This window comes from Hemiscyllium ocellatum, chromosome 19 (genome assembly GCF_020745735.1).
Source record: "Hemiscyllium ocellatum isolate sHemOce1 chromosome 19, sHemOce1.pat.X.cur, whole genome shotgun sequence".
In the NCBI taxonomy this organism is placed as follows: domain Eukaryota; kingdom Metazoa; phylum Chordata; class Chondrichthyes; order Orectolobiformes; family Hemiscylliidae; genus Hemiscyllium; species Hemiscyllium ocellatum.
This window is the reverse complement of record NC_083419.1, coordinates 62,747,101-62,760,744: the sequence shown is the minus strand read 5'-3', so window position 1 is coordinate 62,760,744 and position 13,644 is coordinate 62,747,101. Positions and strand designations below refer to the sequence as shown.

The 13,644-nt window shown below is 45.8% G+C and overlaps 1 protein-coding gene across 2 annotated transcripts in view; it reads right to left on the bottom strand.

The window, feature by feature from the left end:
- Positions 1-13,644, bottom strand: part of LOC132825009 (E3 ubiquitin-protein ligase TRIM33-like) — a 107,489-nt gene that overhangs the window by 15,857 nt on the left and 77,988 nt on the right. Inside the window, exons 8-14 of one of the 2 annotated variants that reach the window (XM_060840000.1) lie at positions 13,526-13,643; positions 10,828-11,111; positions 9,784-9,942; positions 7,667-7,849; positions 5,276-5,411; positions 4,161-4,233; positions 3,871-4,042 (exon numbers count right to left, since the gene is read on the bottom strand). In XM_060840000.1, the coding sequence (XP_060695983.1) occupies positions 3,871-4,042; positions 4,161-4,233; positions 5,276-5,411; positions 7,667-7,849; positions 9,784-9,942; positions 10,828-11,111; positions 13,526-13,643 (1,125 nt within the window). The remainder of the gene's footprint in view (positions 1-3,870; positions 4,043-4,160; positions 4,234-5,275; positions 5,412-7,666; positions 7,850-9,783; positions 9,943-10,827; positions 11,112-13,525; position 13,644) is intronic. The other variant, XM_060840001.1, reaches the window with a different exon arrangement.

Genomic DNA, 13,644 nt, shown 5'->3' with positions numbered 1-13,644 from the left:
AAAAGCACAGGAGGTTAGGCAGCATCCGAGGAGCAGGAAAATCGATATTTCAGGCAAAAGCCCTTCGTCAGAAATAGAGGCAGGAAGCCTCCAGGGTGAAGAGAGAAATTGGGGGGGTGCGGGCTGGCTGGAGAGAAGGTAGCAAAGAGTACAATAGGTGAACAGGGGTGGGGATGGAGGTGATAGGTCAGAGAGGAGGGTGGAGCGGATAGGTGGAAAGGGAAATATAGGCAGGTAGGATAGGTCATGAGGACAGTGCTGAGCTGGAAGGTTAGAACTGGGGTGAGGTGGGGGAAGGGGAAATGAGGAAACTGTTGAAGTCCACATTGATGCCCTGGGGTTGAAGTGTTCCAAAGGCGGAAGATGAGGCCTTCTTCCTCCAGGCGTCGTGTGGTGAGGGAGCGGCGGTGGAGGCAGCCCAGGACCTGCATGTCCTCGGCAGAGTGGGAGGGGGAGTTGAAATGTTGAGCCACAGGGCGGGTGTGGTTGATTGGTGCAGGTGTCCCAGAGATGTTCCCTAAAGTGCTCTGCGAGGAGGTGCCCAGTCTCCCCAATGTAGAGGGGACCGCATCGGGAGCAACGGATAAATAAATGATATTAGTGGATGTGCAGGTAAAACTTTGATGGATGTGGAAGGCTCCTTTAGGGCCTTGGATAGAGGTGAGGGAGGAGGTATGGGCACAGGTTTTACAGTTTCTGCGGTGGCAGGGGAAAGTGTCAGGATGGGAGGGTGGGTTGTAGGGGGGCATGGACCTGACCAGGTAGTCACGGAGGGAACAGTCTTTGCAGAAGGCGGAAAGGGGTGGGGAGGGAAATATATCCCTGGTGGTGGGGTCTTTTTGGAGGTGGCGGAAATGCCGGCGGATGATGTGGTTTACTTGAAGGTTGGTAGGGTGGAAGGTGAGCACCAGGGGCGTTCTGCCCTTGTTATGGTTGGAGGGGTGGGGTCTGAGGGCGGAGGTGTGGGATGTGGATGAGATGCCGGCATCTTCAACCACGTGTGAAGGGAAATTGTGATCTCTAAAGAAGGAGGCCATCTGGTGAGTTCTGTGGTGGAACTGGACCTCCTGGGAGCGGAGACGGAGTAATTAGGAATATAGGATTGCATTTTTGCAGGAGGTAGGATGGGAAGAGATGTAATCCAGGTAGCTGTGGGAGTCGGATGGTTTGTAAAAAAATGTCAGTATCAAGTTGGTCGTCATTAATGGAGATGGAGAGGTCCAGGAAGGGGAGGGAGGTGTCAGAGATGGTCCAGGTAAACTTAAGGTCGGGGTGGAATGTGTCGGTGAAGTTGATGAATTGCTCAACCTCCTCGCGGGAGCACGAGGTGGCGCCAATGCAGCCATCGTGTAGCGGAGGAAGAGGTGGGGAGCTTTCACAAGGGCAACCAGCATGGGCTTGCCAGGCATCTCCATATAATGGAAGTGTATTATTTTTAAAAATTAATAGTCAATTCTTGGAATATTTCTCTCAGTAAATTAGATTTTCCTTCATCTCGCAAATTCTGTATATGAGCACTGCATTATGGTACAAGTCTTAACTTTGCAACTTCTTATGAGTAAGACTGCCACTTGGTTGCCACAATACCAAAAAGGTAATTCTGCTACTGCCCTCTCTGTAGGGTGTCTAACCCATGCTATTACGAGTGCCAACAGAAAACTGCCGAATCTGCTGGAAATCCCAGCCGGTGACAGCTATCTAGATTTTCAACCAAGAAACTCAGGTACAGAGTCAGGATTCCACAGTGAGCACACCATCCAGTAATGAACAGGAGATGAAGTAAACCATTAGACCAACCCGATTCATCCTGGAAGCCAGTCGGCTATAATTGGAAGGAAAGACAGAGACAGAAAACATTACAAGTGTGTTTTGGGAGCAAATCTAGGCCTCAAAATTGTGCTGCACTTGTGAAGGGGGAGGGAGGGAGGGAGGAAATAACTTGTTTTTAACTCTAGATTTGTAAATATAATTTTTAAAATCTTCTAAAAATGGATCAAGTATAAAACGTGAACCACTGGTGTTGGGAAAAATGAAACCCCAATTACAAGGTAGATTTCTGAGTGGCAGCAAGTCAACGTAGTTACTTTGTGAATGACAACGTCTCGTGTTGTCGCAGAAAACCACCACCACTCAGACTATCAAAGGGCCTCAGTGACACGATGACCAGTGTTCGAGAGAAACAGACAGATGGAGAGAGAGAGAAAGAAAAAAAAGGAGAGGAGAGAGAAAGAAAAAAAAAGGAGAGAGAAAGAAAAAAAGAAGAAAAAGAACCCTGAGATTAACCTATTAGGTTTCATTGACAATGTAGGTAAAGCATGGAGAATGTTGGTAATCTCAGCAGCTAAAGTACAAAGACTAAAAATTGTTCTGCTGAAAACTATCGTACTCTCTTTAAGGTGAAACAACTTCTTCCATTCTCACAACAATATTTCATTAACAATAAACTCCCTTACTGCAGCAGAGTTATTTAACAAGATCGTAAATGTTACGACATTGAGCTTTAAACTAGCCTCATATTTCACTCATTTGCCTGAGAACTCATTTCTGATCACTGGTCTTTGTGATGTGTGTTAAACCGCTCTCCCCCGCTCACATTTTACCATCACAGGCTGCATTGCCAACTTAATCCTGTTGTAATTAAAAACATACAGATCAGAGGTGGATAATTGAGGCTAATTCCAAACATGCGCATAGCATTTTTTAAGCAGACAAACGTGCTGAGGGAGCAGGGAGAGGGTTCTCTTCTGGACCTGAGAAAATGGGACCATCCTACATGCCAAATCAACTAGTATACTGCGTTTACCATATACAGCACCACTGAAGCGGTCAGGATGCCCCACAGCACTTTACACCGAATTAAGTAGATTTTTGAAATGAATTTTGAAGGACACTGCAGTAAAGTAGGGAAAACAGCAGTTGATTTAGTGATGCCCAATGGAAGGTTCAATATTAGCCAGGACATTGCAGAAAACTTGCCTCCTTTTCTTCAGCCGGGGACGCAGGATCTTTTACCCAAGGTCGACAGAGCCACAGTTTGACAAGTCATGCAGGAGAACAGCTCTTCTGCAATGCAGTTTATCACAATGACTTAGAAAGTAAGAGGAAAGGGCCCATTAATCATGCCCTCGAGTAATATCAACATTCATGAAGCTGAGGGAAGTCAGTTGGTCAGGAGGCAGAGGGAGGAGGATAGCACAGCAGATGTAACTTCAGTGTGAAGTAGTGAAAAGTGGGACTGAGCTAAAGGAGCAATTAAAAAGGTGGAAGACAATAACATCCCGAGAACAGAAGGAGAATGGGGAGATTAAGAAACTGGAAGATGAAAAGCGAGCGGATTGGAACAAGGTGGTAGAAAGCGGCTGGTACTCCGTTCAGGTTCAGGTTTAAGGACAAATCTCAAAGTTTGCAACAAGAAGGGAAGTTGGCCCACTACATAGAGACATTCCAAACATTGATAAGAACAAAAACAATCCAAGGCCCTACATGTTTCCTCTCCATCTCCTGGTAGTTACTTGACAAACAATAAATGGGAGTTGTCAACTAATTATAAATTAATTGATGGAGTTTGATTGGTACAACAGATCAGACTTGAGATCAAAGAAACTCAAAGGCCTGAGTTCAAGTTCCACCTGCTCCGGAAGTATATTAGAACACATCAGAACAGGGGGATTATGACAAGAAATGGAAAGCGTTGGAAACTATCATTGAGCCACAGTCCTGATCTTACAATCAACAACCACTTCAGACTGTTATAATTTTATATTATATAATAACGTTTTTAAAAGCTATTGGAAAACTCACTAAAAGAATGGTTTAAATAGTGCTGACTGGATTTTTCCATGTTAACAAAAAAAAAGAGCTGAAACTAACCTCACAAGGATCAGTATCTTCCTCCCCAGGCTCTTGTTTCACGACAATGATGGGGAAATCACAGAGGTCATCCTCAGTCACTGTCTCCTGTTTGATTTTAATGGGTTCCAAGCGAACGACTGGAGTCATCTGCTGGGACTCTGGTCTCGAGAGCCTACTCGATGAGGTGCAACTGAAACAGGGACAGAGACAGTGAGAGAGTGATAGGGAGACACACCGAGGAAACAAGGAGAGGAGTCTATTCAGAAGGCAGGATTCATTTATACAGATGGCCAATGCCTCACGCTCACCTGCCTCTGCTACCAGTGCTGGAGGTGCTGGATGTACGCCCTGGGACGTGGACGTTGGTGACAGTCACTGACCCTAAGACACAAGAGGAGAAAGCAGGTCAGGGTCTAAATGACGGAGAACCCAACACAAATCCAACCCTTGCATCCATCAATGCTTGACTAAATGTGGCCTCTCTGATATCAGAGTTCTCGGCTGTGAGGCCATCAAAATCCAATCTGATCATATCCTCCCTGCAACATCAGACATGGTGCTGTGTGAACCAGGACAAAGCCAAGCTTCAATTCAATTGTATGGAATGCTCCAAGACATTGGACAACAGGGAGCCGTCACAGTCAAGTCCAAGTCTGAGCTCGTTCAGGTCTCTCACTACCAAGAAGGCTTTTTTTAAAAAAGTCCTTCCTGCGAACGTGGACATTTATTGCCCACCCTAATTTGCGTAAGGAGTATTTGAGAGTCACCCACACTGCTTGGGTCTGGAGTCACATGTAGACCAGATCAGGTGAGAACAGCAGATTTCCCTCCCGAGAAAAGGCATTAATGACCCAGATGGATTCTTATAACAAACATGAGGCTAGCTATTTACTCCAGAATTTTTTTTTTTAAAAAATACTGAATTTAAACTTCTCCAGAACATTAGCCCTGGTTTTCTGGATGCCTAGTCCTGTGGCATTACCACTATGCAACTTAAGGCTCCTGTAATGCATGGTTTCAGACACCAGGAGCACTGTGTTGGACACAGGCAGAAGACCAGCCATTGGTGTAGAGCTCTGTGCAGGACCTTAGCACAATGCCCTCGTCACAGAAATCAAAGTTCAACAAAAGGGTGACAGGGAGGATGGCACGACTGACAAAGATGGCTAACTGACTGCAGCTTTACTATTGAAATCAGTGACCTTCGGAGATTTTCCCCCTTAATCCTCAAGAAAAAACAAAATTACCATTTCATTCAGAAATATTACTACAGATACACAATTACAATGTGCGACATTGCAAATTTGCCTAGCAGTCCCACCTGTATGAAAATTCTTCCCGTCATACCCACTGCTACCGAACATTTGCTTTCGATGTCTGAACACTGAGCTCCATCCTGTGAATAACAGCGACCCTGATTTACCTGAGTGGCCAGGAGAAGGGATGGAAGGACCAGGGGAAGGGTTGGTACTGGTCGCCGAAGGTCTTGCTGCCACACTGTTGCCGTTCCGCTCTCTGGTCAATAAGCTTTCCAGCAACACTGACCCTGCATCATCCAGCTGTAGTTCCAATGAGGAAAAAAAAAGGGCACTGTTCAAACGATCTGCTTTTAAGTATTTCAAGCACTTAGATTACTCAACAGTTAGATGATCGATGACTGAGGCAGTGGACACCTAGTGGTAACAGACAAGCGAGACTCAGGCGGCAAGGTGGCTCAGTGGTTAGCACTGCTGCCTTAGAGCACCACGGTCCCAGGTTCGATTCCAGCCTCGGGTCACTGTGTGGAGTTTGCACATTCTCCCCTGTGTCTGTGCGGGTTTCCTCCCACAGTCACAAAGATGTGCAGGTCAGGTGAATTGGCCATGCTAAATTGCCTGTAGTGTTAGGTGCAATAGTCAGAGGGAAATGGGTCTGGATGGGTTACTCTTTGGAGTGCCAGTGTGGACTGGTTGGGCCAAAGGGCCTGTTTCCACACTGTAGGGAATCTAATCTAATCTATGACAAGACTAAATTGGTAGTCTTGTCATCTACCTCAAACACTGTTAGGAGGACCTTGCTGCATATAGATTAGCTACCACATTTCTGACAACAGTGACTCCACTTCCAAAGTGGTCCATTGGCTGTAAAATGTTCAAGGCAGAGATTATGGAATGTGCTACATAAATGCAAGGCATTCTCCCTATTTCAGTTTTGTGGTGGCGATCCGGCCTTTCAGGAGTCATCTCCTACAGGCCGGAGATAGAACAGAACAAATGCGAATCCTTGAAAATAATTTACCCACAGGCAGTTCCTAATGGTATCGCTCACAGGGGAAGCAAATGGACCTTGATGTACACTCAAAATGTGAACAACAGTGAACTTTCAATGGTTGAAGTCCATTCAAAATATGGGTTACATTGCTGAGTGCAAAATGACAAAGAACGATTGAAGGAGAGAAAAAGTACGGCTTTTGTGAATTAGAAATCTCTCCAACTCAGCAGCAGGAACAGTGCTCTGCTATTGGAACGTTTGTTCAGGGGGATGAAAAAAAAAAGGAGGGAGGAAAAAAACAAAAGAGGGGAAGAAAAGAGAGGGTAAAAAGGAGAGAGAGGAAAAAAAAAGATATTTTTCTGCCACTATCATTTGTAAAGCAACTCTTCCTTCAATCTACATTCAGCAGCCCGGATCACTGGGCTCGGTAAATCACCCACCTCAGCCCAATGAGAGAACCCACACTACCACGGAGAGCCAGCACCAACTGCTTAGGGATCGGAAAAACTCAAAAGTCATGAGGATCACTGAATTCCTCCCTCTCTCCCCCCATTCTGACATTCCGTAAACCCTACTTCATCGACCAAGCTTCTATGCACTTGTCTTAATCTTTCCCAGTGAGGCACAGTGCCAAACTGTGTTGGTTTACTGCCCTGTGAAGCAATCTGAGAGAAACATCCCAGGAGGTGCTATATAAATGCAACCTGCTCCTCCTCAAGCACTTTAAAAAATTTCCAAGGCATCAAAAACACACCCAAGGAAGGACAACCCCTAAAACAGCGAGCTCATTCCACACCTGCAAATAATCCTGTTCTTCCAACTAGAACGGTGTTCAGTAGAAGCTGGATTATCCCTAAAGTGGCTAATTCCTCTTCATCCAGGATGCACACCTCAAGGAATCCCAAAGGGAAGGCAGGCATTGTACCTTGTACAGCCTTCTGTAAGTAACTCAAAAGAACTCATGTCATACAACAGTAGTAGACTTGCCAACCTTAAGGGCATTTAAATGGTCATTGAATAGGCATATGGACAAGAATGAAATAGTGTAGGTTAGATGGGCTTCAGATTGATTTCACAGGTCGGCGCAACATCGAGGGCCGAAGGGCCTGGACTGCGCTGTAATATTCTATGTACAGACCAAAAGAGCAGCCACTGGGGATTGCAGGGGTCACTGGTAATTGTGAGGAAAGGAATGTTGTCTGGGAGACCATTTGAACACCCTACTTTCCATTCCTTGGTGCCATCTTTGACATCTATCTGAACCAAGAGAGCCACCAGACAGTTTAACATCTCACCTCTCCATGGCTCAACGAAATGCTGTCAACATTAGCAAGTGATGGCCTGATATCAATATAGTGCACATGCAGAGCTGCTATATCACTAATGGATTCAACCTGATAGACTCAAACCAGGAACCAAGTCCCAAGTCCCTCAGTTTGGGATACCCCTTTAGCGCCAACACTGTAACAACCATTAAAGTTTCTCTTTAGGCTTATTCGACACCCACCCCTAAGCTCTCTCATCCTCCGAGTCACACCTTGGCGCGTGGTGTGTTTGCTTTTACCTGAATCTGAGGTATATCGGGAAGGCAGGAGAGATGCTCAGGGTTGGTAACAGCTGGGAGCAGCTCAGTCATTGGAATCAGGTGTTTGGAAGCCTCACTTGCAGTCACAAAGAGCATTGAAGGGTAAGAGGGGGCTGTCGAGCTGGCTACTAGGAAGGGCCTCACGTTTCCAGGATTGTAGTGCTGAGAAAGACAGTGGGGGGGGGAGGGGAGGCAGAAAATGCAAACAGTAAAACATTCAACGATGGCCTCAAATGTTACTCATTCACAGTGACCATTCTCAGATGTGCTCCGTGTGCAGCACTTTCCCTCTGGGTCATGCCTCAAACCTCGCAACCTCGAGACACTGCGGTGAAGTGCTGAGGGGGTGCTGCATTGGCAGATGTGCCATCCTTCACACTGTAGCGCCGTCTACTGGTCCTATCGAAGTGAGGGGGGGTACAATAACAATCCAGTATAGCTAGGCGAGGAACTCCCCTGACCAATATTCCTCTCATCCAACACAACAACCGTGACCCATCCATCATATTTGTGAAACTACAAGTGGCAGAAAATGGCTGCTGCACTGGTCTGCTTAACGTTTGCACATCCAAAATAATTCAACATGTGAGAAGAATTTTCAGACATGTATTCACGTCAATGCAAATTCTCTTCTGTTAACAGGAAGGTTGGAATTAAGTAGAAAATAATTCATTTCACAAGGTGAAATCCCTCTTTTAAGCAATGGAATTCTCTCTGCTCCAAATCACTCGGTCTATCTCCGATGTTAATTGCCATTAGTCCATATCCCTGACAATGCTCTTGCTGAAGAGGACTACAGTTCCCTTGCTGGTTTGGCTAGACACACACCCCACACACACACACCCACACACACAGCTTCCTGTAGTTAAATCTTCCTGGATGAATTCAAGAGACAAGGCGGACCGGAGCACTCGAAACAATGCAGACATTTAAAATGAAGCACGGTGTTTACGAAGTCTTGGTAAAAGCTGGGTTTTCGAACAATGCTAAACTCAAATGAGTGAGAAACTGCCTGTCAGAAGGCTGAACTGATACGGTGACTTTAGCAAGAACCACTGCATGGTGATGTTATGGAAGTACCTTTTATGTTGCCTTGTGTCAGAATAAGTAGCTGCTTTGAAAACAGGTGATTAGAAGGGTGTTTCATCCCTTCTGATGGCTCATCATTCTGTTTCACAATATCCCTTCACCAGTTTTCCACCAGCTCTGCCACATTTATTAAAATTTCATTCCAACACAGCATTTTAGCCAATATGACCATGTAAATTAGGGTTAGGCCTCCCACTCTTTCAGCTTGCTTTGCAGGTTACAGTAAACAGGTGGGGCTTCCCAATACAATTCGACATCAGAAGCAATCCACAGTAATCTAGTTCCAAACCATTCGACCCAACTTTCCAAAACAACAGCCAACTTACATTTATGTAGCACTTTTCAGATAAAAGTAGAGAGTGTAGCCAGACTGAAATGGAGACCAGGGTGCAGCAGATATTAATATAAATGGCAGACATTTGGAAGTTGTATCAGGTTTCACTAAGACCATTAGTGATAGGAGCAAGGGTAGGCTATTCAGCCCATTGAGTCTGCTCCCCCATCTTACCAAGATAGCGCCAAAGCATGGCGACTCGTTGCGAGCTCCCTACAGCAGTTCTTTTTCTTACGTATCTTACAGTAGTTCAGCTCTTTTCAGTTCTATTATCCTAATGGTATGATCTACCTGCACGCAAAACAGAACTTTTCATTTTACCTAGGTAAATTCTTTTTCTTTATTCTTTAACAGGATGAAGGTGTCGCTGACTAGGCCAGCATGTATTGTCCATCCCTGATTGCTCAGAGGGCAGTTAAGAATTAACCATTTTGTTGTGGGTTTGGAGTCACATGTAAGGATGGCAGTGTCCTTCCCTGAAGGACATGTGACAATAATAATTCAAATCAAACAAAAAACAAAAACGTCAATGAGATCATGACTCATTATTTAACTACACTCCCAGCTATCCAGCCAAATGTGGAACATGGTGTGCAAGGATCTAACACAGGCAGCACTCGGTCATTGTAACCTCGTGGCTCCTTCGGGTCTTCCTCTGGCTGACCTGTCTTACCTGTCTCATTAGCGGGCTGGTAGCAGCGATGTGTTGCTGGGGCCCCATCATCCTGATGGTGTTGGGAGGCATGCGCATCTGCTGGGCCGGGGGAGGGGGCACGTTGGTGTTGCTCCTCTGCAGGCTCTGGAGGCTGATCAGGCGAGGCGGCTGTAGGGACTGAGCAGACAGGGCATAAAGAGGTGAGCTTCGGCCATGACCCTCCTGCCAGGAAACGTACGTGCCTGACTGCTTCCAAACATCCGTACTCAAAACCGGAACCCAGACGGACAAAACCCCGTTTCATGAAAAAGGTGTCATTCATCACATTTAAAGCCCTCTGTCAATTCTGATCTGTGACAAGTACAATATCTCAAAAAGCCTGACTTTAGGTATTGAGTCAGGTCAAAAGTCACATGGACCATGAGATTGTGCTCTGCTCTAAGTGGTGCAGCCAATAACTCGCAAGGAGTCATCCTGTTCCAAGGTCGAGCCCAAATTGTCCATCTAGGTTACTCTAAGTCATTTCACGCAATTAAAACTGATTTCAAGCACTTTGGATAACTTGGGATTTTCAAATGTCTGGATACAAGACACTGTTCCTGTCCTTCCTTGCTCACTAAAAAGGTGTTGTGAAAGGAATCAAAGAACAACACTGTGGCTAATTTTAAAATATTTTCACAGCAGCAATTCCTGGCAGCCTGGGAACTTTCCCATCATAAAAGACTGACCAAATCCAGACCAAGGTGAATAAATTGGCACTAGGTAATGGTTCTCATCTGAAGAGCCAGAGCAGGTGCAGCAGACTGAATGGTCTCCACCTGTACGGTTTCAATTCTGTTATGCACAATCGCACAAAGTGCGGATGTTACCTGTTCTCTCTCACTGGCAAGACAGTAAAACAGTGCCAAGATTGGGCTGGTGATCATACGTCCCAAACATAAAAGTCAGGCAGTCATTCAGGCTGGAAGAACACCAGATGTCACACTATCCAAGCCCTTTGAAGCCAACGCTAGGAGGTAAGCTCTTTGTGACTTAGCTAGTCCCCTCACGACGAGCACTCACCTGGCTGTTGGGAGACAGAGGCGGCTGCTGCTGCTGCTGCCCTAAGTGGGGGCCTGGAGGCCTAGGCTGCTGGGCGACTGGCAGGATAGGCCTCATCTGGTGCATCCGCTGCTGAATCCTCTGAGCCATGACCTGCTGCTGCATATGCTGGAGGCGAAGCTGGGCCAGGTTAATTTGGCCGTGCACCTTTGCTGTGTTACTGTCCTGGGACGGCATACTCAGGCCCGTGGACACGTTCGGGCCACTGCTGGAGGCTGGAGGATTCTTGTCCAAGACCAAAGAACCTGACAGGAGCGAAGGGAGGAGGAAAACACATGAATCTTCTACTTCAGATCAAAGCACTCGCAACTGCCTCCATCGCCTCTTTATTTAAGGGTAGAACGAAAATAAAACAACAAAACACCGACAATGCAGTTTGCTATCTCCACTTTAAAGCCACAAAAGAAAAAGGGAAACATGAAAAATAATACCCAATTAAATTATAAACAAAAAACAAGAATTAGACCACTCGGCCTTATGAGCCTACTCTGCCATTCAGTAAGATCATGGCTGATCTCATCTTTAATTTGAATTAAACAAATTATTTGCATTTATACAGCTACTGTCATTTCTGGATATCAGCATTTATTGCCCATCCCTAATTGCCCAGAGGGTAGTTAAGAGTCAACCACTTTGCTGTGTGCCTGGAGTCACATGTAGGTCAGACCAGGTAGGTTTCTTTCCCTAAAGGACATTAGTGAACCAAATGTATTTTTCTGACAACCAACAATGAATTCATGGTCATCATTAGAACCTTTCAAAGATTTTGTTTATTGAATTCAAATTCTGACGTGGTGGAATTCGAACCTAGGTCCCCGGGCCACCAGCTGAGTTTCTGGATTAACAGTCCAACAACATGGTGGCACAGTGGTTAGCACTGCTGCCTCACAGCACCAGAGACCCGGGTTCAATTCCTGCCTCAGGCGACTGACTGCATGGAGTGTGCACATTCTCCCCGTGTCTGCGTGGGTTTCCTCCGGTTGCTTCGATTTCCTCCCACAGTCCAAAGATGTGCAGATTAGGTGAATTGGCCATGCTAAATTGCCCGTAGTGTTAGGTGAAGGGGTAATGTAGGGGAATGGGTCTGGGTTGGGCTGAAGGGCCTGTCTCCACACTAAGTAATCTAATCTAATCAAATCATACCACTAGGCCATCGCTTTCCCCCTTCGCATCCTGAAGCATTACTAGCAGTAAAATCACTGGCTAACTTTCCTGTAGTAATGTTACAAAAGATTAGCTAAGAGTGGGTCATTCTGCTCTGAGTCAGCTTCACTCTTATTCTATTGAACTCTCCTCATCCATCCCTTGCTCCATTATATCCTTATCTCGCAAAATAAAAATTCCTTCATTCTAATTATTCTAGCAAATGTATTGTGTTTAAACATTAACCAGGTCACTAGGGATAAGCTCCTCTTCATTCAATGCCACAGAGTTTATGGCACACATCAAAGACGGCTTCTGCTTAAAGTTCTTTCAAAAAGATAGCACTTTAGTAATGGAGTGTACCTTCAGTGCTAAATTATGGTTTCTTGAAGTAGCACTCACAAATCAGCCAATCCTCCCCTCTAGATCTGTCAGCTTCCCTCACTGGTCAAAGCAGTACATAGCGTGTACAACTTTGCCACTCATGCACACACCACACACACACCTCACCACACAACTTGCACAAGAGCTAACACTGACTCAGCAAAGAATGTCTGCCAGCAGGTTGCAGCTTTGAAGTTCTGCAGGCTGAAAGATGAGAAGCCCTCACTCAGGATGACCATCTTTTGGTGTGAGAGCGCACCGAAACAGATCCTTTGATCCAACTCATCTGTGCCAACCAAGATTCCCAAGCTAAACTAGTCCCACTTGCCTGCATTTGGCCTATATCCCTCCAAACCATTCCTATTCCTGCACCTGTCGTAACTATACCTCATTTACCACACCCTCCAGTAGTTCATTCACAGACAAACTACCGTGCGTGTGAAAAAGTTGCCACTTGGCTCCCTTTTAAATCTTTCTCCTCTCACCTTAAACATTTACTCTCTAGTTTTCAATTGCTCCACCCTAGGGAAATAACTACCCTAGGCTACTCATCTTTGCCCCTCATGATTTTATAAACCTCTAAACTAGGGGGTTGAAGGTGAGGGGGGAAAAGATTTAAAAGCAACTTAAGGGGCAACCTTTTCACACAGGGGGTGATGAGTGTATGGAATGAGCTGCCAGAGGAAGTGGTGGAGGTGGATACTGTCACAGCATTTAAAAGGCACCTGATGGGTCTATGAATAGGATATGGGCCAAATGCTGACAAATGGAACCAGATTTACTTAGGATATCTGGTCAGTGTGGACAAGTTGGACCAACGTAAAGGTTGGCAAAAGGGGGAGTAGAGGTAACAACAGAAGACACTGGCAGACTGCACCCCATGGAGCCAATGCCTTTGGGGGTGGGGGGAATTGTACAAATAAAAGGTGTCAAGCGAAGGAAGATTGTTACTGCATTTATGTTCTAGAGAGCTGGATTAAAGCTCCAGAGAATGAGTGCTCAGAACACACAACACGGGCGCTTGAGATTTCCCATTAAATACTTAAACCGTTTACTCGCAAGACACTGAAAACGAAATTCCCTCGCTCAACCGGGTCTGGCAGGAGGGCTGCCTCCATCTCACTTCTCATACCCAAGTTGAGGACATTCTTGGCCCAGAAGGTCGGGTCGCAGTGAAATCGAACAGAGCTGGTTGCCACCGGTGACGCGTCACATCGGGCTCGGAGAATATACCTCAGCTGAAAGGTGATC